This window comes from Gavia stellata, chromosome 3 (genome assembly GCF_030936135.1).
Source record: "Gavia stellata isolate bGavSte3 chromosome 3, bGavSte3.hap2, whole genome shotgun sequence".
Taxonomy (NCBI): domain Eukaryota; kingdom Metazoa; phylum Chordata; class Aves; order Gaviiformes; family Gaviidae; genus Gavia; species Gavia stellata.
In genome coordinates, this window is record NC_082596.1 from 80301946 (window position 1) to 80325901 (window position 23956).

The 23956-nt window shown below is 39.3% G+C and overlaps 1 protein-coding gene across 1 annotated transcript in view; it reads right to left on the reverse strand.

The window, feature by feature from the left end:
• CTNND2 (catenin delta 2) overlaps positions 1-23956 on the reverse strand; it is a 556320-nt gene that overhangs the window by 297977 nt on the left and 234387 nt on the right. The window contains exon 5 of the mRNA XM_059836017.1: positions 3677-3849. Within this exon, the coding sequence (XP_059692000.1) occupies positions 3677-3849 (173 nt within the window). The remainder of the gene's footprint in view (positions 1-3676; positions 3850-23956) is intronic.

Consider the following 23956-nt stretch of genomic DNA (forward strand, 5'->3'; position numbering starts at 1 on the left):
TTACATGATAATAGATGCCAGATTATACCTCTGGATCCCTCAAGTGTGGCCTACTGCATCTGTTTCTCCTGATTTTATCACAAAGGTTATGACTATACTGTGTTTGCAAAATACACCCTGACACTATCAGGAAAACTTGCCAGCCTACCTGATCCTAATCTCAAAGGTCATATGTATAGATGAAGGTAGGTAATACCATCGTAGTTTTCTACATCCGCAAACAGAATTGTGTGAGATCCTTTCAGTGTCCAGAGATGGTCAATCTCTGGTTTTAAAGCAGCAATGAAAGCTGCAATCATTACCTATTGTAGGATCAAACCAGCTTTATGCAGATCAGTTCTTCTTTACCATAAGCTATACTAGTGAGTTGTTCTCTGTGAGTGTCATAATAAGAGTAATCTGTCTTAAGATTTCATCTGCATCCTTTAATGACAGAAAAAATCTCATGTTCATATCTGGAATCCAGTTTTAAACACATCATCATCTGCCACATCTTACCAGAAGTGTAGTCCTTATTTTAGATTTTGTCTGGATAGATTATCAAGCAGCCTATCACCTTGTGGCACAGATGACTGATGGCGGGAAGAGCCGTGAGTCTAACTGAAAAAGGCCAATATACAGTTTTTGCTTGATAATTGAACACATTCTTGTACTAATTTGCAAATATTCTAAATAGGGCTAGTAAGGTGTTGTGGTCTGATGAATGACAAACGTATTGACTTGTTTATAGGAAAAAGGAGACAAGTCAGAAAATTAACTGTTAAACGATTTTTCAAGGCTTTTTTTTTTAATTACCTTTATTTTCCATCTACTTTTTGTTTTTAAGAGTTTTCAAATTCTGCGCTAGCTTGTTCAGTCCAGAATCTTCAGAAGCATAGGATAATACGCAGTAGGGGTTTACTTCTGTTGCTCCCTCTGCCTCTGAAAAGACCTGCGGTCTTTTCACCATCACCAGAAGCTGAAAAAGTCCTCATCCAGAAATGTAAACTAGTTTCACTTTCTTTCCCCTTCCCTTGCAAATATATGGCAGAGCATGTGGAAAACCACTATTTGTAGTACATGCTATGCTTGACATTCCTACGGTATCTGCAACGTAAGCTGACCATTCTCCAGATGACAGTAAACCAAATCGATTAATACAGGATATATCAGGATCTGGACACCAATTTTGAAAAGCTGTTTTCAGTGGGGAAACAGAGTAGTTCCCTGCCAGAGGAGCAGTTGTGGCTAAGAAATCCTATTCCAGTAGCATTTAGAAGATAAAAGTTTTGTGTTCTAAAGTACTCAAAGCAGGGGAAGAACTATATGATCTATAATGAAGTCCTCCAAATTGACAAAAATGTTAGATTGCACTTTGCAGCACTATACAGGAAGTCCCAAGACTAATTAGTTTCTCTTTTTTTATACAATTACATTTTCAGAAATTGTTCTTGCTGTCACAGCTGGCCTTGGGACTATTTACATATTTTTTCCATGCATTTGGGCTATCATTCATGTTCAGAGATAGCTATATTCCTTGCACACAAATACCAAAGGAAATTATCACAATCTGAGCAGTTTTGACTCCTGAGGCTTATTTTAATTATAATAGGGATAGCAAAACAATTCCAAGGATTGACTTTTTTTCTCCTTAATTGTGGGATCAGCTATGGTCATATTCAGAACTTTTTAATTCTAACTTTTGACTCTTCTTCTTCTTCTTGTTTACCTCTTTTAAAACCCCCTTTATATACTTTTTATGGTATTACTTCATAGTTTATATTTCAGTTTGTTAATATTTTCGAGATATATTTTAATGGACCTGAAGTTGTCAAGCATCCTTTGCAGGATGATGTTGTGAAAAATTATTATGTTCTGTGAGTTACTTTCCTGCAGGAACATCTACCATATAATCTGGAGGAACACAGGAAGAAAACCTATTTTCTGCCCTCTCATACCAAGAGAAAAAAAGGGTAGGAAAGGTTGCCTTACTAACTTACTAGCTACCTTTGTGAAGGTAACCAGTTCTCTGCGAAGTAGATGATTCATGAGAGCTTTTCAGATCTAAGCAATGGCTGTTTAGTGTAATTTCAATGAAAGAAATCGAGATCATTAATTTTTTCCCCTCTCCATAAATTCATTCTCTTCTATCAATGAGTATGATAAAATCTATATTAATAATATCACTACTTCTAACTCCTAGGCAATTGCACACTTTCCCTTCCTGCCTTTATATTTTTTTTTTTTTTTAGATTCTTTCTCCTTCCCCTCTCCTTTCTTCTTTGTTTTTGTTTCTGTTGCTCTGTTGCTCTGATAACCTGTTCCTTTTCCATCATCTTACTTTTTCTAGCCTCCTTGAAGAATGCATCACACCCTTTCAGGCTAACCCCCAGGGTACAATGCTTTTCACAAAGCACAACTCCTGATGACATCTGCTCAGGCTACAACTGGATATTATAGCCTCCTTTTTCTTTCTAGCTAGAATCCTGCTCTCCCGCTGGCTCCAATCCCAAAGAACATCAGGGAGGTCCTCTTTGGTAAACACAGAAAAACCCTGAGGCCTTACCACTATGCAGGCTCATTTTAAACCCTTTATAGAAAAAGAAAAGTACCTAGCCAATCTGAAATGAAATTTAACTGTGCTTTATTTAATTTTGCAGTCTTAGAGGATAGGGAGCTTTTCTGAGCAAATTGAGAGAATAGAATATTGTACGTCTCTCGGTATCCCACAAGCTGTGCAATGACTATGTAATACTTGAAATCTCTTAGCAATTTAAGGCTTTGAAATTCAAATACTACTCACTTCTACAGAATCCTGAATTATGAAGTGTCCCAGTGTCACACTGACATGGTCTGCTTTGCTGGGGCGGTTAACATCTGAACAGAGAAAATAACCTGAGCTGACCAACGAACCCCAGTCAGACTTTGTTTATGTACAGAAGCGTGAACGCTTCTAGAAATTTTTGTCTAAACTGAAGCTTAACTTCCCAGTCAGAGGCTTTGATGTCGCATTGAAAAGCACAGAAGGTGAGAGGGTTACATGTCAGAGCCCGGCGGGGGGTGGGGTGGGGTGGCGGCGGATCATTTAGACAGGAAGAGAGATTTATAAAGTTTTCATGAGTATCTGAAAAAATCTTTCAAAATGTTTGAAACATACAGGCTGCTGTCTGGTAAGTTGCTTGTCTTACAATATGGGGGGAAGAAAAGGCAAAAAATGATTCTTACACTTGGGATTAGGCCAGGGCACCAGGTGATGCATGGTATCCTAAGCAGGTTTCGCAACTGGTGTCAGCCTGGCTTTGTTTTTGTTTGTTAGCACTTACTGCTTTCAGTAATATCCTGATACCAACACGGGGAGGTCCTAGACCTTAATTAGGGCTCCTAATCAGCACAGTCACAGAAATTTTCAAACATAAATGCCTAAACATGCCATCACCAAAATATATATGCAAGCAAGTAACTAAAACTGGCATGTAAATCTCCTTTTTAATCAGGATTATTTTATTACTATGCAAGTCAACCCACTTTAGATTTACAAAAATCAAGGTGGTAACTGCACCCCGCTGCAGATGCGTTGAACGAGACAGAAAGTAAAGGCAGACATTCACGCGCCAACGGGCACCGAACAGCTCCGTTTCCTGGGAGCTACCCCACACGATTTCAGGTGCGAGAGACCCAGGCTGCTGAGGACACGTACCTGGCTGTAGCTCTGGATGGCACCTCTGGCCTGACTGCTGCGGGCCGGGAGCTGGGCGGCCGCTGTTTCGCCCAGGGCGAGGGTCTGGTTGCTGTGGTAGCTGGCTGAGTACTGGAAGGACCCTTCAGGTTTGGAATTGAGCTGGAGCGCACTCTGGGAGAGGAGGCTGGGCCCTAGGTGGACAGGATTTGGGAGCAGTCAGTCTCAGTGAAAAAGTATACCTGTATTATCTGTCAAGTGAGCCTCGAAATTATCAGATACATGTGGCTTCAGCTTTTCACGGTTTGGCTTTTCAGCAATAAAAATCACATACTTTAAATTGTTTATTTACTACTCAGTCATCATTACTATTGTGTTCAAGCTACAGACCATATTGTTTTATTTGCAAAAAACGTATGGTTTTGACCGGTGAAGACATTCAAAGCCTAAACAAACCCAACCATACTATTTGATACAGAAGTCTTGGTTTTCAGCTCAGAATAGTTCATGAGTTTTCTTTTTTCCTAAGGATAACCCTTGTTTATTTCACTTAATTATATCCAGTCGTTCTGCATGGGAAATGCTAACTTGTCCCTCCCTGGCCCCCAGCACAATAGATCTACCGATTACTGCCACTCTGTCCTGTACACACGATGATGTAATACTTTGGTGCATGGATGCACCATGGGATGGATGGCAGCCTTTAAAATATTAATAGCTCCTCTCATCATGTAGGAGTCACCCTGTTCTCAGTGAATGTTTGATGACTATTTTGTCAGCCTGTCTTATCTTCCCCATCACAGCACTGCGCAGCTGGAGAGCCAAATGCAGGCAGCAAGCTTAAATTGGGGCTGCCAGACTGAAGGGCATGTCGGGAGCATGAACAGTGACACTTTCCACAGTTACTTAATTGTTTTGTGAAACTAAAACATGCTCTACTATTCATTACGTTCATGTGCAAGTGATTTAGCTTATCATGTACCCACAGCAAATTTCCCAATTTTTGCCCCGAGACCATGTATCCAACAGGGAAAAGCTCTTCCTACACAGCGCTGTCATGTGGTTCAGGCATGACCTCCCACAACCGCTTTTAATGGTGAACTCATTCTGTCTCCATAAACAAAGAGCTACATTAAAGAATACCCACCTATTCCTTCCCTATGCCTTCACTGATTTTAGTCTAATTTTCAATAAACTAGCTTACTCTTCCATTGTGCCCAGGCCCAGTAAGTGAAATACAAGAGGACAGAAAAGAAGAGGGTTATGCCTTGGCCATTGCATGAGTTATAAAGAAGTCTACCTTCAACCCAACAGCTATCATCTATAGCATATTCAGCAGCTCCAACGGGGATGATAGGTTCATCTTCTGCTTAGTACTAACAAGCTCATGAGAGCATAGAAGGTGACACAAACCTTAACGGATGTGAAATGATTATGTTGATTTTGCTCCTACAGAACATGTGAGATGTTCAGTTTTTAAAAGACTCACAATGGCAAAATTCCAATGAATATTACCAGAAATAATTCCCAGTACATTCCTGATACAAAGGCCAAACTTTATGACCTTTAAATCTTTGCTACGAGGATGTACAGCTGCTCCAAAAAGATTTCCACTTAGAAAACGTGCAAACAACCCCCCTGCAGATTAACATGGAGATTATTTTTTCCCCTAGCCTGTTTCTCAGAAATGGCAGAAGCATCATAACTGCTATTTTCCAAAATCCCACCCGAACCACTCATATTATAAACAAATCGTAGTAAGCTACGTAAAGTGGAAGTGTTGCATCTAAGTGTAGACTGGGATTATGACACTATTTTACATATCAACAAACTTTGTACTGCAAAATCAATTACATTCATCAGAATCAGGACAAATTTAGAAAGCAAGTTCTGGTCCTTGTATTTTTCTTACAAGTACAGAAGGAGGCGGGGCTCCGTGTATGCTGTGAGGTTATTAAAAATGTACCACATGCATAGAAGAGCTGAATTTAATCCTGCATGGGTGCTTATAAATCCAACATTTGGTAGCTTTCCATTCCCTGACTTTGCAAATAGGGTTTACTAAGCATTTTCCATTTAACTGGTTTTGTTGCAAATTTTGTTCTTTAATGAAAGAAATATTTTCACAGATTTTTTAAAAGAGCATAAAGAAAATACAGGTTTAGTGTGAAAATATATCTGTAGACTTTATTTTAATCTTTTGGATTTTGAATTTTCACTAAGAATATGCCTGTGATCAAGTGACATGATTAAGTTCAGAAAATTCACAAAAGCATAACTTTCCCAGGAGGGGCAAAAGCTGCAGCCAGAAAGCAATTTTTGTGCATGAAAGTGTTTGTACTCATTCTGAAAGTAATTATGCTGTGACATTTCTAAAGCTTAAATAATGATTAAACTATCACATGTTATGAACTCAGTATTTTAAAATTTTCCTTGCATCTGGCTTTCAAGTGTTCCTTTCATATTACTATGGCTCACTAGAGGATTTACAGAGCCAGCTAGAATCACATACATGTGTTCCATCTACCATTTAGCCTAAACACTTTCATGCACTTTAAGAAACTTACCCAAGCAGTAGAAAAATATTTTTAGTAAAAAGTTTGGAGCACATGGTTTTAAGTTCACTAACTACCATATAGCAGTTTTTATTCTGTACCTTAACAAGCAGTAATGAACAACTATAACATACATACATTTCAATGCAGTAATTACAAAGTCATTTGAGAGAGACAGCCAGATAGATACTTAAATTTTAAATAAGCCCACATTTCTCAAGCAAACGTAGAATAGAATTGTGGCTGCTCACCTGTAAATAACCAAGTCTAAACCAAGCGCACAAACTACAAGATACATTTGAGACCAATCAGCGTGATCTTGAAGAAAACACAAGTCCTTTTTCAGGATTTAGGGACTACAAGCAGTTCCGTCTTGTCTGATAGGGAAAAGATGGATCGCTTTTCTCATTAACATTCCTGAGATTTCAATCTGAAGGCAAAGCCAAACCTTCTGAAGAGCCCACAGCTCACCCAGAAAAGAAGAAAGTGGTTTGTTTGTACTTCTATACGCTGATGGCTCTTGACACAAATTACTGTTTCTTCCTGGCAAAAATTTAAACTCCGTTGTGTTGGTATATAACAGTGTTCATGCAACTATTTTTCATTTGTTTTCAAAAGAGTTAAAGCAGTTAGAATTTCTCTATTTTCAGTTAGGCACTGGAAATCACTAGTTAACTACTAGAACAATTCAGTCTTATTTGTTCCCTTAATGCCACATTATATAATTTAATAGAGATATGAGTGCAAATTCAGGAAACCAAGTCAGAGCCATCCTACTGCAAGAGATGCCTCTGTGGACTAACTTCAAAAGATGAAGCAGGATATAGTAATTAACTCTTTGATTTGTCTCCAGTTTGGTGGACATGTACTGCAGACAATAACCTTCCTCTTAACCTCGAGCAGAGCAGTATGCAAGGCTCCCCACCTTCCTCACCTTGGCTGCTGTAACCTGGCTGAGTAAGGAGCTCAAAGGAGCAGGAGAGGGTGTGCATCTTGCATGGGACACAGACAAAGTGCACTTAAGCTGGGGAAAGCTGCTGGAGCACAGAGAAGACCAGGCAAGAAGAGAACAGAAGAGGATGAAGGACATGCCTACATCAGGGAGCCAACCCACAATGAAACCTCAGAGGTGATGGACAGCAGAGGACTTTTCTAAGAATCACAGAAGAGAAACAGGAGTTTCATTTGTGGTCTGGGCCTATTCAGACAGTGAGGAGATGGGGCAGGCTTCTTGTGAAGAAGCCCTTTTAATTAGCTTATATTATCCACCCCTCTTACTGGCAGTTATGTTGGCTATCACATGGCTATTATTTTCCTCTTTTAAAAAACCTAATAGTTTAAGAGATTTGGAGCACCTGAGAGCACACTTACTTCAAGTAAAACAGGGAAGAGGAGAAGATGCGGTGCAGGACTCAGCCCTACCCTGAGTCCTATCACTATAGAGAGAAGCACTGAAGCCCACGCTTGCTACCTTCCTGCCATATTGCATTCGACAAAATAAGCACAGCCTGGCATTACACTGAATAGGCTTATTCATGGCATTTAGTACCTTGCATATAGCCATAAATGTAAACTGGTGAATTACAGACTCCATCACAAACCATAGTAGAAGACGACCTTCCACAGCACCTACCTGCTTCTGTCAAGGGAGGAGTGAGGGAAGCAGGAGGCAAAGGTTGCAGAATGAGCCCCACCATGTGCAGCTGGGGCTATTCCTGTGCTCCTCACCTGGGAGGAATAGGGTATTGCACTGGCAGTATTTCTTCATGGGCCGCTGTTTTTCTTTCTGAGTAACAATACAATGTGCAATGCTGCAATAAGGTGCAGTGTAGCTATTTAAAAACCAAACCAAGGAAGTGACTGGCCTTAAACGATGAGATTATTATTAATTCAAGGACATCACACTAACAGGTGATTACGGGAAAACAAAGTAACACAAAGAATCCAGGTTACTGTTATTATCCATGGCTGGGTCAAAAATGGGGGGAAAAATGAAATTATGAAAACATTTGTCCTTTTATTTTCAAGAGCAATGTTTTCTTTGGCAATAAAATCTTCTGCCTGTCATTTCTGCTCTCTTCAGACCACCTCCTCTTCCTTCTTCCATCATTCAGAGTAAAAAAAAAAACCCAAACCAGCCAAGCAAAAAACCCCAAAAGATCACAACCGAAAACTTCCATTTTGAATTATTTTTTTTAAAAATAAATTATTCTTGAACAGCAAGAGTTTGCATGCAGAAATACTTTATATGGCTGTTTCAGAACAGCAGAATCCTAGAATACTTCCTCAGTACCTGCATGTAATATTCTAGCTGTACCAGTGCTTGCTTAGGCAACAAAATTTAGTTACAAGTATAGAACAAATACACATAAACTTCTAATTATTCTACTTCTTATGCAAGAAGTGACAATATTACAGACCAGTAAGTGGGGGGAAGAAAAAAAAAAAAAAGAGGAATGGTAATACAACAATAAAACTCCACCAGTATAACTATTTTACCATATTTCTCTATTTAGGTCATCCCTTAGATTTTCTTTTTTTTCAAACCACACTTTGCAGCACACTTAAAACAAGATAAAAGAAGCTTTCCATTGTGTGAAAAAAGTGTTTTTTCTTTTAAATAATATCCTGTTCTTCAGCATAAAAATTTATATTCACTTGCGCAACTGACTTTATATGTACATTTCATCAGAACAATCCTACTTATATATTGAAGAAAGGTCCAAAATGTCCATTTTCGTATGCTCAGAAACTGTCAAGGCCTAAGGCTACTCTATTCAAATCCATTGGCTTGCCGATTTCAGTAGTAGTCAAATCAGTTTTTCAGATATACTAACGATATTAAAGTGGTGCGTGCTAACAGAGAAAATGTACCAATTGAATGTATAGTATAAAATCAATTTTTAACAAGTATGATGCCAGTTCAAGAGTAGCTATATTATTATAAATGTTTGGCAGACCAACTATGTCAGCGCCACTGCTCCAAATTTTAAAAGTATGTTTCTTTCTGCTAGTCCTCCTACGACAAGAGGGGATTTAATGCTCCCTGGCATTGCAAAACTCCAAGATTATAGCACGTAGCTTTCCTTTCCTCACTTGATTGGAAGCAAACCCAAGAGAAGCTGGGTGCTCAGCTGCTCACCGTGATCCACAGCCCCGGGCGGTGTGATGCCCAAATTAAGCAGAGAAAGGATTACATTAAAAAAAAAAAAGAAAAAAGCAAGAAGCAAAGACCAAAGTGCATCAGCACAGTATTGAATTTTCATTCAATGAATAGTCATTAATGCCGACTGAAGCTTCAGTGAGAGATTACAAAAACTAGGCATCAGCACTGACAGTAATTGAAAAGCCCAGGAACTTGGTTGGGAATCAGAGCTGGCGAGTCATCTCATGTTTTCTTCCCTTCCCCTGGAGGGTAGGGCCTTGTCTGGTGACCACGCAAAGTAGCAGAGGTCACCTGAATCGTATCCCACAGTGGTCATAAGCAGAAGAGTATCTCATGTAAGAAACCAAGTAGGAACTTGGGCTCTAAGGAGCTTACCAGTGTCAGAAGTTAAGCAGTTTTCTAAGTGCTGACAGACTGATCCAGTACCCTTACACTGATTAGAGATGGGGGGCAAACAAGCTCATCCTATTAAATTTCGCTGTTTGTAATATTACTAGATCATGAGTGAGGATTTAAAAAAAGCCCACATGATGTAAAGTCTGATAAGATGTAAGTACAATCAGTATTTGTGATACGTATTTTTACCTACAGGACAACAAGTTAAGTTAGTAGGAATCTGGATTAACTCCATTACAAACTCAGAGAACTTCATATTTTTTCTCTCTTATACTGTAGCACCATTGCTGAGTCACAAAGCTAAATAGCCAGATGAATGTGGGATTCTTGTAAAGGAGGAACTCACAAAAATAAACCAAAGAAATTGTTCCCTTTGGAGATATCAATGACAGCCTATCCCTAGTGTCTGCCAGTCAAACATCCAAAAAGTTACTCCCGTTTCCTAATTCTTAGACTGCAGTATCTCATGGAACACTTCACAAATTGTAGCTTCACAGTATGTAACACTTCAAGATGATACTATAACAATAGTATGGTCAATCTTCAAAACGAAAAAAAAAGGCTGAATTATTAAACAGGAATAACATATTACATTACAGAGCAGAATTTATCATGGAAAAAGTATTCAATAATACCGTATCTGCTAGTTGTTCAATTATAAAATAATTACCGTATAATGACAAGCAACAGACAGTACTGCATTATTACAAGATAAGGGCATGATTAATTCAGTATTCTAAATCTATGCAATAATTACTTTTGAATTGGCTAAAATAATTACACGACAAACTACAGAAACATATACCTAGTCAGCCCCCAAGACTGATAATGGCGTGCTTGTTACTTAGTTTTTCATGTGAAGTTCCCAACAAAAATATCATGCGAGTGAAAGGAGAAGGATTTTTTTTCTCTCCTTAAGATTTAAAGTCAGTTGGCTTACTGGGTCACATTTCGTTCTCCAAGTAAGTAGTAAAGTGAAGCACTACTATTGTGTTATACATTTCCATTTGGTCAGTCATCTATTGCAATGCCAGTTCTAATTGACAAAGGAAATAGACCAAAACGTGCTCGAATGAACACTTAATTAGCTCCCACACCAATTATAAACAACACTTCAATCACCTTCGATCAACTGACAGAAGTAGTACTGATAAATTATAGAGTAAGTGTAAATAAAGTGTTTTTAATTAGTGTAATTAATCACTTCACACATTCTTCAACCTGCTTTGCTCATTTGGGTAATAGTTGAAAGCAAGCACTAGCAAAACTCCTTTAATGTCCTTTAAACTTTCATTTACAGAGTTAATAGGTTGAGGTGCCTCACATCCCAGCGAGAGGAACAATCTCCTAACTCTTAGTATATGCCTAATTAAGGATTTCAAACACCAAAAAGTCATCGCTTACTGCTTCTCCTGCCTCTCAGGTCATTTAGTTTGAGCATGAAATATTGATTCCTATCCTACAACCTCCTTTTTTTGTCGGTTCATTTAAGTGTGTGTACTCGTGGTAAGTAGTTGCTAAAAGCTCCTAAAGCTGTGTTGTATTTGTTGCCCAGTTTTGCAAAGGAATGGATGATTAAAAAAGATATAATACAGTAGAAGACCAGGTCAGGTAATTGACACTCAATTTCTAAGTGTTCATCTGTATTTGGGAATCCTACAACTAAACTGAAAGAACAATAAAACCAGGGATAGCTCTTGATGGTAATCTGCCAGTGTCCTTCCACAGTATTTGACAGTAAAGAAGAGGGGATGATAGTTAAAGACAAGGTGGACGGACCTGTTCCTAGTGATACTAAATTCTTTGGCATCTCACCGGTATATCCTGATTTCCAAGTCCTGCTCCCAGAATTAAGCTGCATATCCGGCTTGGACCAGGAGTAAACTTTCCCTCCAAATCAGAAGGGTAAGGAACATTTGTTTGTCTGTTTGTTTTAAGCGCCCTCCGTTGCAGTATGGACAATTTTGGAGGTCATTTGAAACATTCTTTAAAGAAACTCTCTCTTGCTGAGATGATTTAGGACGGTTCTGACAAGCGGAGGAATTGAGTGAGGGGAAGGGAAGCCCTGCAGGTGCCTCAGAGGGTGGCAAGAAGCAGCCCCCTTACCACTTAAGTACCGACATCTCTCCCCTCTTCCCCATTTTCTAGTCTCTGGGGAAGTTGCAAAAAGTGCAAGCGGAAGCAGCGGAGGCAGGGGGCGATTGTGGGGGAAACCCCTGGGAGCTAGATGAGAGACCTTTGTGGCTATCATAAAAAGAAGATGTTTTCTTAATTACTGGCAGAGAAAAGGGAGATTAAACCAAGGCAAAACTTAAGATCTGAAGACAAAAACAAATCCTGTCAGCTACAACTGATCAACCAGATTCTGTAGGAAAAGAAGGACTTTCAAGCCAACTGTTATTCAGATCTCAAACAGAAGATAACAAGTAGCTATAATATAAAAATAGTAATGAGCATTGCCCCCCTTCTCCCTCCAAATCCAGGACTAGTACTAGAATAGTACTAGGAAAATATTTCAAGATCTACCTTCTAGGTGATATTAAATATTAAAAATATCAATACCTTTATATTGCAAGAAAAAATGCTAAAGCTGCAATATAACAAAGGTATTCCATACCCTAGTAATGAAGAAAGCTGGAAAAAAAAAGCAGGGGGGGGAAGCAAATGCATACTTAAAATGAAGAAATAAATGATAATACTTTATATGCTAAATCACAAGCATCTCCCTTGTTACAAAACAAACACATCTCTTTAGATAAGAGGCAGCAATTCTTAAATGAGTACACTGAAAACAAACTTGTTTTACAAAAAAAGGAAAGTCATTTATATGTAATACCATGCTCTACCAGCATTAAGAGGGCTATGTTCTACCTACAAATATGGAAAAGGGCTTTAGTGCTGCTACAGAACCTATTCTTAGGTACTGGAAAATAGGATTTGGTGGAATGCATTCAGAAATGTAGAATAAGTTCATTTTCATCCAAGAATTCTATAAATGATATATATCTGGAGAAACGATGCAAAAACTAGGCTGATAGCATTACGTAAGGGAACAATACAAGAATATCCCTTCTCACTCTCTTTTTGACCTAATTACTATTGGAATGAAAGATGAAGAACACTTTATTTTAAAAGTGAACTGGGAATAGAAAATAGTTTCATTAGAAGCTGACTATCTTATGCTTTTTACACAAGATGATAAAAATTCTGCTATTATTGTAAGAGGAAAACAGAGGCGATGGCTAGGATTTGAAATAATAAATCACTAGTCCAAGGGACAGCAAAGCACCACAAATGTCCACAAAATGTAGTAGAAAAACGTAAGACCTGAAGTGCATAGAAGAAAATGAGCCCTGCATCCCACCCCAAGAGTAAATTGTTCCTTTTTGATTACTGAAAAAAAAAATTTTTTATGGTCATCTTGAAATCCCAGAGTCAGGGCAGGGGGGATAGCACCAATGTCTAATTCAGAGAGGACGCCTGCCACTACCAGGTTTCCAACTACTGCATAACGCTAATGAAGTGCCTCCAAACAGGAGGAATCCCTGTGCGATTAAACTAGGACTATGGAGTGGCAAATGTGATCTCCTCTTAGTGTTTGGTAGAATCATGTTTTGAAACTTTGGCACTTGCAAAATATTGCCCGGTGGTTAAAATTCGCTAACTGTACACCTGTGAGGGACAGGAAGAAAACCAGAGAGAAATAAGTAATTCTTAAATAGCTGAGCTTAGTAAGAAAGTATTTAATGGTGAAGAATTTCTTTAGGGATAGGTAACTTTTATGGCAAAAATTTCTAGGCGATGATACATTATAAAGATAATAGAATTTCCAGTGAGTTTACATAAAAGTCTTCCGGAAGTTAGGAAATGCATTGCAAATATGAAATACTAGCAGACTCATGGAACAAGGTAACCCAGCAAAGCCTAAGCAATCCTGACATAACAGGGTAACTCAGGTAGCGTATGTTTTGCTTTGTACACCGTACCACACATAGCATTACTCCAGATGTTTGTATGAAATGTAATACAGCCAGATCTTCTTTCATAAGCAAGACTTGGTAATGTTCGACAGTAGGAAAAAAATCTGGAGTTCCATTACTAATGAGAGAAATTACTGAAGATGCTAAAGAACAAGACCTAAAGACATGCACTGAGCAAGAATATGTTTATACATATTTAAGTTCAGAATACAGAAGTTGCCCTTGTCTTTGGTTTTTTTAATAGAAAAAGCTATCCTAAATTTAGATTAAAAGCAAGGATAACATACTACTGCAAATTTTTAAATGACCCCAAGATTAAACAACTTCTTTTGTAGAAGATTAATCATATTTTATGAAATCACTTGCTAAGCTCTGCAGATATCAAAATCAGATAGTCTCTGAAAGAGATAATTTATCATTGGCCGTTAGGATGATGTGCTTTATAGGAGCAATGGAGAGAAGCAACACAGGAAGAAGATGGGCAGCAAGGATAATAAATAAATTACACTTCTGCACTACGGAAGACATAAAGAGGAAAAATAACATCCTCTAGCCTTCCATCTAGGGATATCTAAGGATGATCTGGAACTCTTTTGGAAATAAAATTTCTGCTGGCACTTGTTACACCTCCATGAGAAGCCTCTGCCAACAAAACCTTGTCAGTGGCCTAAGGTAGACACGATGTGAATCACACGAAGAATATAAATCAATTCTTTCCACAAATGGCATGATTTGCTGGTGGTGACGACGTTACTTCTGTGAAACTCTGCAGGTGGTACGCAATACTAGGAGAGGCAGAAGTCACAAAATACTTCATTGTAACAGATGTTTGCTGTCTGTTAAAAGATCAGACTGTGGAACCACAGGAGAACAGTACCTGAACTGTGCTTCTGGATGGGATTAGATACATTTCTGAATGTGACCACAAGAAAAAACTTGCATGCAGGAGAAGGCACTGCATGCAGTGACACAGACAGCAAGTTCCGACTCAGAGAGAACTGTCATGTTTCCATTTGGGAGACACAGAATTTTGGCATAAATAATTGTTATTTTTTAATTTGTATTTTCATTATCAGTCTCCCATTTTGTAAAGAATAACTACATTTAAAATGGAGTGTGTACTTTGTTTACAGAAAAAAAAGCCAAGTAAATTATGAACATATTTTGCATGATTAAATCCTAATTTATTTGAAGTATTTTATACCTTTGAAGACCAACTGTGAATGCCAAGTGTTCCTAGTCACCCTCTGTGCCTAGCGCAGACTAAAGCTGCTATTGATAGTATTAAACTAATGTGTTCCCTTTTTATTTCTAGGAAATAAAATCAGACGGTTATAGACATCACACAAACATGACTCACATGGAAGCTGAATGCATTATCAGAAATCAAAAAATCAGACAAATCTCTTCTGATGAATTAGACTATTGAAAAATAATAATAATTTTAAAAAGCATCTACCAGCTTCTGGCTATAAAGCATATAAAACTACTCACAGATACACAGATCTAATACAAAAGGCATCAGCAGAGCTATTATGCTATTACGTTGTTCTATGAACTTAACCACTAGCACAAAACAGGTTTCCTCTTCTGGTGCAAAGTAGAACTCCATTTTTTCCTGACCTTTGACAGGCTTAAATCTTGAATCTTTTCTGTCCACAAATGAAAATGGCTATTTGGTCTCTGAGGCAAGGCAGTTCAAAATGCGTTTAGCACTGCCTCAGAACTCAATTAAGAAGTAAGTCAAAAAGGTAAAAATTTTACGACAATCCTTTTTATCTGCCAAAAACTCCTCTGCCATAAACCAGAAAGTACACCCTTTTGCTTCTGCTTTCTCTTCCTGTGTCCACAAATGTGCACTACTCTGTGCTCTCATTGTTTTACTCAGAAAATGCATTTCTCCATTTATAAGGCCAGAATGGAAAAAACGGAGGCAACTCCCTACTCTGCCTTATCACAGAAGTCACAAAAATCCTAGTTTATTGAGAGGTATGTAAACTGCATGTAGCACAGAAGTCAAACCCAAATGCATACCTGCCAAAATTTTCTGTTCCATATACATCACTTTACACAGGCTAACAAGCCAACTACCTCTTTTTCAAGGCTGCGTCTACACACTGCTTATGCTCACGAGCTGGCATCGGCAGATCCCAGAACGACGCGGCTCTTGGCACTTCTGACTGTGCCGAGTGCGCGGGTGCTGGCATGCCACTAAGACATGAGTAGGGTGAGTGGTTTATCAGTCTGTCATAAAGATGTGGGTGCATTTGTTTCCTGGCCCATACTACAGACACAATATTTACTGATGTTCTTTTGCGTTGTAGGTTCGGATGCCAAAAGTCAGTCTTTGTTCTGCTCCTCCAGATGCCACCGTAAGTCACTGTCATTTTCTAATGAGTTTCAGTAACTGCTTCCTCCGGTGGATGAGGGAACACCTGGGTGCCTGTGCAGGATTTGTGTTTGCCACAGGCTAAGCATTACAAGCTGATCACCACCTCCTTTCCATCTTTGATGTTGCTACTAATTGTTCCTGCTTTCCTGATCTTGACTCTCACCTTTCCATTTCCCCCCTCCATACATGTTTTACCTTCTGTTACTGCTCCTGTGTTAATTTGACATCCACATTTTGTACTACAGTAATAAAGCTAGATTGTGAGGGGTTGTTTTCTTTAGGCAAGGATTTTAAGTCAGCTGCACAGCATAAAATGACACCAGGTACCAAAGTCAGATTCATCTCAGGACATGGAAGCTCAGAGATATGAAGTAATATCGTGATATCAGTATGGAATTTATATATAAAAGCACATTTCATCATGTAGACATAACCAGAAATAAGGCAACTCCAAGAAACATGCTGCAGGTGACTGCACATTCAAATAAAAAATCAGCCTATAGGCTAACTGTGAGACCATCCTTCAACAAAAGGTGTCCACCTTTCAGAAGATTTAGCGCATTACAAACTGGGCAAAGACGACTTTGAAACCCCAAAGTTTTGAAGCCAAGATATTGAAAAGGCTTGTAGTAGAAGAGATGGATGCAATAGGGAGAGGCATCCAAAATGCACAACTATAAATATTTACCCTGAATATTATTACAATACTGACAGAAGTTTCATCAATAAATCAAAATTTTCCTCAGACCTCAGATTTATCTGGAGCTAAGAACTGTTGAGTCAGACAACTGCCAGGTTTGCATTAATGCAGCAGAAAGGTAGGTGGTGTGACGTGTTATGCACCTCTGCACTCCTACTCCCGTCGTAAAATGAAAGAGGGGCACGCACACTTCCTAGGTGTTTTCCAGTTCTGAAACGTACTGAAAGAGCACATGATTTTCTTAGTGTCTATGTTTACCAGGAGATCCCACAAGAACATCTCCTTTGTGTGCACAAAGAATGACTCAGCTGGATCACCCTGGCTCTCAGAGCAGATAATGAAATGGAAATAACTTCATCTATCAACAAATTGTGAGGTCCACTGATGCCAAATTTCATCTCATTGAGCATGTCAGCCATCTGACAGGTGGCAATTTCACAAAGCAAGAGCTATGGGATAGAAAACAGATAAACACACATCCTTTTACACATTCATTGTGTAAATAGTGCCTTTTTGTATCAAACCATTTTCGGTATCTATGAATAAAGCAGCTCATAAAGGACGGAAATCATAAAGGTTGAACAAGGAGTATTCTTTCAAACTGGGACATCTGCTTTCACACTGAGTCAGGAGGATCTCTGTTATTGTGAAAAATTGCTGAAACAAAACTGAGTTAAGAGAATAAAATAAGAGCTTAGCCCATCTTTTTAGCCTCAGAATTAGGCAGGTTATTTAAGTGAAAACCACATCTGTCTAATACAATAGCTATATGTAATTTCATGTGATAAAAATAATCTGTTCTTGTAACATAAGTCACTCTTCAGAGGAAAAAAGTCGACATCTAAATGCTACTACCACCCATTTGTGCTGCATTTTGGGCAAACAGTTTCAAGCGACTAAAAGAGTTAATATATTGTGGGATTGAGTCCTCAGTGGTGGTGAGCCATGCTTTTTCTTCCCCAGAAGGTCTGAGACATCCTTAACTGCCTGCATTTCTGTCAACATGTAGCCTCAGTGAAGTGCACTCTGAAATGGCATTAGCCAATAAGACAGTGTTACTTAATCTACATTGTGTTTATTCCCTTATCAATGTGCTGAATTCTGTAATTAATCCTGAGCACCAGGACAATAGGGTCACAGATATGAATAAAAATATATTCAGAAAATTTTGGGAAAAAAAATTGTCTGGAGTACCGGCAATGTCAGATGGGAAAAACTGCAATTCCAATATAAGCCACTTATTTTTAAATTGAAATTTAAAACATAGCATATTAAAAATATCAGACAATTGGAAGGCTGGTCCAAGGGGTTTTCTGATCCATGTCAACAAGAACTCTGTGGCTGCAGTCTGTGGTATCGATTTAGAGAGTAAAGACGGAAGGTTGCCACACAAAGTGATTAAGTGAGTGAAAAATAGTGAAACGATTCCATTTCAGTTAGAAACTTAAACACCAAAAGCTCCATAAACCTGTCCCATAATCCTTTTAAGACTGGTCTTATGCTCATTTTGTGGAGACTGAAGCAAAAGAAATAGTGTGAAAGATTTAAGTGTATATACCTTAAATTAAAATTGGATACTTCTGGATTAGGAGACATATGAGCGTGTGGTTTAAGTTAGGAAGAAAGTGCCAATGGATTTGCTCAGTGACCTCAGCAGTCCGTCTAACCCTCATTTTGCTAATGCCATGACAGAGGGAGTGACCATTGCTTGTCTCCACTGCTGTAGCCTGTAAGGATTCAATGAGCTTCAACTGATTATCTCAGAAATGGTTTTGATGCTAGCATCATGGCAGTCCTCTGATATGGCATACTAATGACCCACAGGGACAGGGGCAGTGGGGAACTAGTAGGAGGGAAAGAAATACAGGACCAGTATACTCCTCTCCTTCTACATTTATCTCACTCTTACACTACCCATCTGTAAAATACAAACATTGGCAGGAAAAGGCAGTTTGGTTCTTAACGATTGCTCAGAGGCCTCCAGTTTCTCTGTGTCACAGAGGATGGACATCTGGAAGCCTCAGGCAGTTCATCAGGACCTTTCCCACTTATCTGCAGGACAGACTGCGACCTTATCAAGCCTTAATGACAAATGTCCTCAGCAATCGCAGTTCTTCATTTGGAGAGTTGTATATCTGTGTTTACTCTCCTTCTTTCCAAGACGCTTTCTACCTTTTCAATTGTTCTTACATGTAATGGGGGGGAAAAATGAAGAAAACAAAACAAAACAAAACAAAAGGAGGTGTACTGACTAGGTAGTAAAAGGAATGAATCTGAAGTAGCTGTGTGATTTTGAGACAGTGGTGCGGTGATGGGAAGGGGAGGAAAAAAGTGTCGTTTCCTTCATCCCCCATCCTTCCGAGCTTTCTAACCTGAAATATTAATTTTTGGTCTCTACAATACATACTCAACCATTGCAAAATGCTTTTTTCATATGTCCTTCCCCACCAAATTAACTAGTTCTGCCATGAATATACCTTTCCTGAGCTACAGTCACTATTCAGTACTCCTGTGTCTTATGTCTGTCTGAAACATCCCTAGTATTATCTCTGTCCTGAATTAAATTTTGCTCCCTTGCATGTTTCCTTCCCCAGTGATTTCAGGTCCTACACTTAGTGTGCATCCCCGTCCCTCTCCCATGACTTGGCTCTAGTGTGTTATATGCGATTAGTTTGGCTCTCACGTGTCTGGTCTTTCCCCTGATCCTATTTAAAGTGGCAGTTATTTATCTTCATTTCTGCAAAAGCAGTATTTTTGAGTTCCCGTTAGAAAGAGATAATGGTGGAGGGAAGAAATAGTTTCAGAGAGGAGCAGCCAGCTCTGCAGTCAGCTCCAGGCTGCCATGCTGGGTGTTACAGTGATAAACAGCACAGAGAAGGATGGATCCAGTGCCCTCACAGTGACACCGAGGGACCAGGCTGGTCCCTAGGACACGCTGTAGCTAATGGCTACTGCCACTAGCAGCAGCCTGTACCTGCACACCCTCAGGGACTGAGGGTATGCGTGGACCACTGTTGTTCTGCTGGTGACATCCCCACAAACACTTAGGACAGGCTCAACTCCCCTCTGACTCCACAAAAACAATGTCAGATCATGTTTGATGTAAACTGGAGTGACGCACTGGTGGCAGATCTATAGCTATGTAAAAAGAGAAATCACTGCAGTACAAGGAACTGGACCACAAAGATGCAGGTTCAGGTCTTAACTCAGCTGCAGCTTCTTGCGCAATTCTGTAACTTTCCCTACTTTTTGTTTGTTCGCTTGTAACTGGAAACACATGGTTTTGGGAAGTCAATTTATACCAAGCTGGGACAGAAGAAAGAGATGGGCAATGGTGCAGGAGTTCCCCTCAGATGCACATAACCTTGTCCCAGGGTCAGCACAACCACAGAAAACTTGTACAAGAGCTCACAGCAGCTATGAACTGCCCGTCTTTGTCTGATATTACTTTAAAAACAGTGATTGCACTGCTTGCATTTCGCCAAATTAATAAAACCTTTATTTACTTATATTGTTATTTGCTGATTCACACTCAGTAAAGATAATTAGCGAGCATCTCTATTAACAATACAGAATCCCTCCTGTGTAAGCCCCTTTCATGTGACTTGTCCCATTAAGCTTTCCATGGCTTTTATTTGCTCCTAAAGGAATAGCACATGTGAAGTGATGTTTGGGATTTAGAGTATTACAATAGTTGACTGCTATGTGACGACTTTTTGAAACTAATTCTGAGAAAATCAGAGTGCGTGAAACGGAATCATAAAGATTCTGACTACAGACACACTAATCCTCTACAAAGGCAGAGCCACTGATAGATTAACTCGTTAGACCAGGTGCACAGAGTTCAGAAAAAGAACCTGTGGTCACATCCCTGGGCAGGCTGTCATATGATGATTTAAAAAATCTGCCTCAGCTAGACTAGAACTGCCATGGCAGGCTGGAAACGCTCTCCTGAGTCAGCCTTGTTACTTAAAATACAGCTATGCAGTCAAACTGCAGAAGTAAACATAACTAAAATTGTAAAGTTAAAAGCTCAAAAGTTAGGAAATGCCAGACTAAGTTGCTCTTCCCCTACTCCCTTGTCTTATGGCCAGTGCACACAATGCAAAACTATTCAGTGTTTTGTAGCTGCCTCATTTTTTACCGCATTACCTCAGGCCTTCATTGAAAAATGTGAAATACAAAGGAAAAAAATATAGCACCCTGGTGGATTATTCTATGACACTCAACGGTTTACTTCAAATACATCACAAATAACGATTTTTAGAATACCTGTAAAGCACGACATTTATATAGATCTCATTTCCTATTTGGAGATTGAAGGAATTAAGGCCAAAAGTGTCTATGATATACAAATGCTGTGTGTGAGACACTTCAGAGTGTTCCTTTTATATCACGCTTCATATACTTGAGACTGTGCTTCCACAGTGTCCAGTTACAGCTGTTTATTCTCAGCCCACCTGCGAACTAACCGGGAACACCTAAAACTAAGTATCAGTAGAAGATACTTTGAATGATTTCACAACTATAACATCAGAACCTTAGGAGACGAAGGAGGGATACAAGTGCAAAGCTGAACTGTCAAATATGAGATTTTTGTTTTCATTTAGTATGTGTGTTCTACTCACTGCTTAGAGAAGTCAGAAGCGCTCCATATGAAATCCCCCTCTAGTATTGCTGTGCAATCTGAGCCTTAGCTTTGGGGTAAATGAGGCATGGACAGAAAACAGGGCATGATAATAATTGTTTTACAATGCAGTCATAAGGAATTCAAATTATGTTGTACAGACAGCCTTGACTTCGGTACTTTTGACTTTGCAAATAGTAACATTTTGAGTGTCCAATGTGTTTGTGATATTTTACTCTAAATTGAAAGAAGACCCCCAAACCAAGAAGAAAATCCAGTATATGACATCCTAATTGCATTTATGAGTGATTAGCAGAGCTGCAACTGTTAGCTTTAGCATATATATCTGATTCTTAAAACCGTAAATGGCAAATAGCAATCTAGTTTCATTACGAGTTGGGCCTGGAGCAGAGGAGTATGGGGCACTGACAAAAGGCTTCACCAATATTTCCTGACAGTGAAGAAGATCAAGCTTGCAGCTCTGTGGGGAAGCCTGTTCCCTTGTGAGCACATGCACCTGCCTGTTCTCTCCAAACCTATATTTCTTAGGGGTAGCTATTGTCCTGTCCATAACTCTATCACTATTTCCTTTCTCAAATGTCATTCTCATCACTTTGTTGTTCCCTCTCTTTGCACCTAACTCCTGATCCCATGAACACATGATCCAACCAAGCAAATTCAGCTTTCAACTTTCTGACTGGACCTCCTGCTTCAATGAATCTCAGTTCCTCCCCTGCTGGTCCCCCACACAATCCATCTCTATTGCTCCTCTTCTCCATCACTGTTTTCCATTTGCCCATATTCCTTATTCTCCTTCCCATCTATCTACATTCCTATTTGTGTCTTACCTTTTTGTGATACTTCCCACAAATTTGCTTTAGTACTGGTTTTCTTCACATATTCAGACTTCTGTCCATCTACTGTCTTCATCCTTCCCTAACATTTTTCCTTTGTTTCCATCTCTTCAGCCAGTTTCTGCCAGTTTCCCATCCAAGCTAGCCCCTCCCTGCCCCCAATCCCCTCTATTGCCATCTACCCAGCTTCATTTTTATACCAAATCACAGTTTGAAGGCAATCCTTATCATGCTAGTCATTTAATCTGTTTCTCCTCACCCCCAAATGAAGAAAAAAACAGGGCAAATTACAAGGGCTTACATTGTTTCATCAGGTTTTCCCAATTTTGTTCAGACCAAGCAACATCTTAACAGATGTTAATCACACAGATTGTGTTCAGATCAAGCCACATCTTAACAAAAGTGTTAGTGACATTGTTGGCCCAGAAATCTCATGCACACGAAAAGTGAAGAGTTTTCTGCTGTCCCAGGATTGTCAGCTGTGAATTTTACTGCAAATCTTGTTTTAAAATAATGAAAAATGTTCTGACAAATTAAAATTCTGCATTCAATTTGCAATGCCGTCCTTTTGTCACCTGATGACCACATTTCAGGTGATGACTTGTCATTCCTTGAGAAGGTTTTCAGAAGGTGGCTGTCACATTCCATTAGCCTTTCCAGCTGAAGGGGAGATCATCCCCTTTGGTTTCGAGAAAGCTACCTCGAAAGACATGACTCAGTCAGAGGGTACTGGGCAGCAGGGGATTGAAAAAGACAAAAAAGGCTCAATTGAGCAGAGGAAAGGAGACGTAGAGGAATACTAGAGAAAACTGAAAAGCCAAGGTAGTCTGAGCAGCTGCAGCAGGAGTGAAGTGAAAGTGGGTATATATTGTGGCAGATGGGAACAGAGTATCAGATAGGAGACTGAGGAAAAGGAAAGGAAAATAGGGAATTAACCTGCTTTTTCAGTATCTAGTGCTACATCTGATAACAGACCTGTTAACCTGGTGGAAAGCTTTGTCTCAGTGTATGTGACTCATGAGCACAGCTGTTTGTAGACATCTGTTCTACAAATACGGTGAGTGGCATGTCCTTCGTTCATTTTTGCTGTTGTTTAGCCTTGATTCACTTCCCCAATGGCTGGTCCTAGCAGAGGATCTATTCACTCACTGCACAACTCGACAAACAGAATGGCTGTTAAATGACCAGTGAGCCAACCTTTGAGAGAAGACTTCAGCTTTCTTGCTACAGTTGCCATTCTCTGCATCATCTTTTAAAAGTTCACCTACCTATTTCTGTCTGTGTATCCATTTGAAAATTTTAGTCTTACGGAGTACCAGCCACCTGGCCAAGTGGTTACAAAGAGACATCAGAATTCCTCACAGCCCCACAGTAGGTTTCATTTTGTTACTTTCGCATACTGAAAAAGTGCTGTTTGAAAGTTACTTTTGTAGTGGTGATGCTGAAGTCTTGTGACATGACCTTACCGTGTAGTACAGCAATACTGCAATTACAAAATATTTTCCTTAAAATATATTCCATATGTTTGGTTTTTTTCCCCACAAACTAGCAGTGAGATTCTCTCCATTACAAACAAACCCAAAAATTAATTTGTAAAGGCAAGGAGGCAATTCGCCTGCTCGCAACTACAT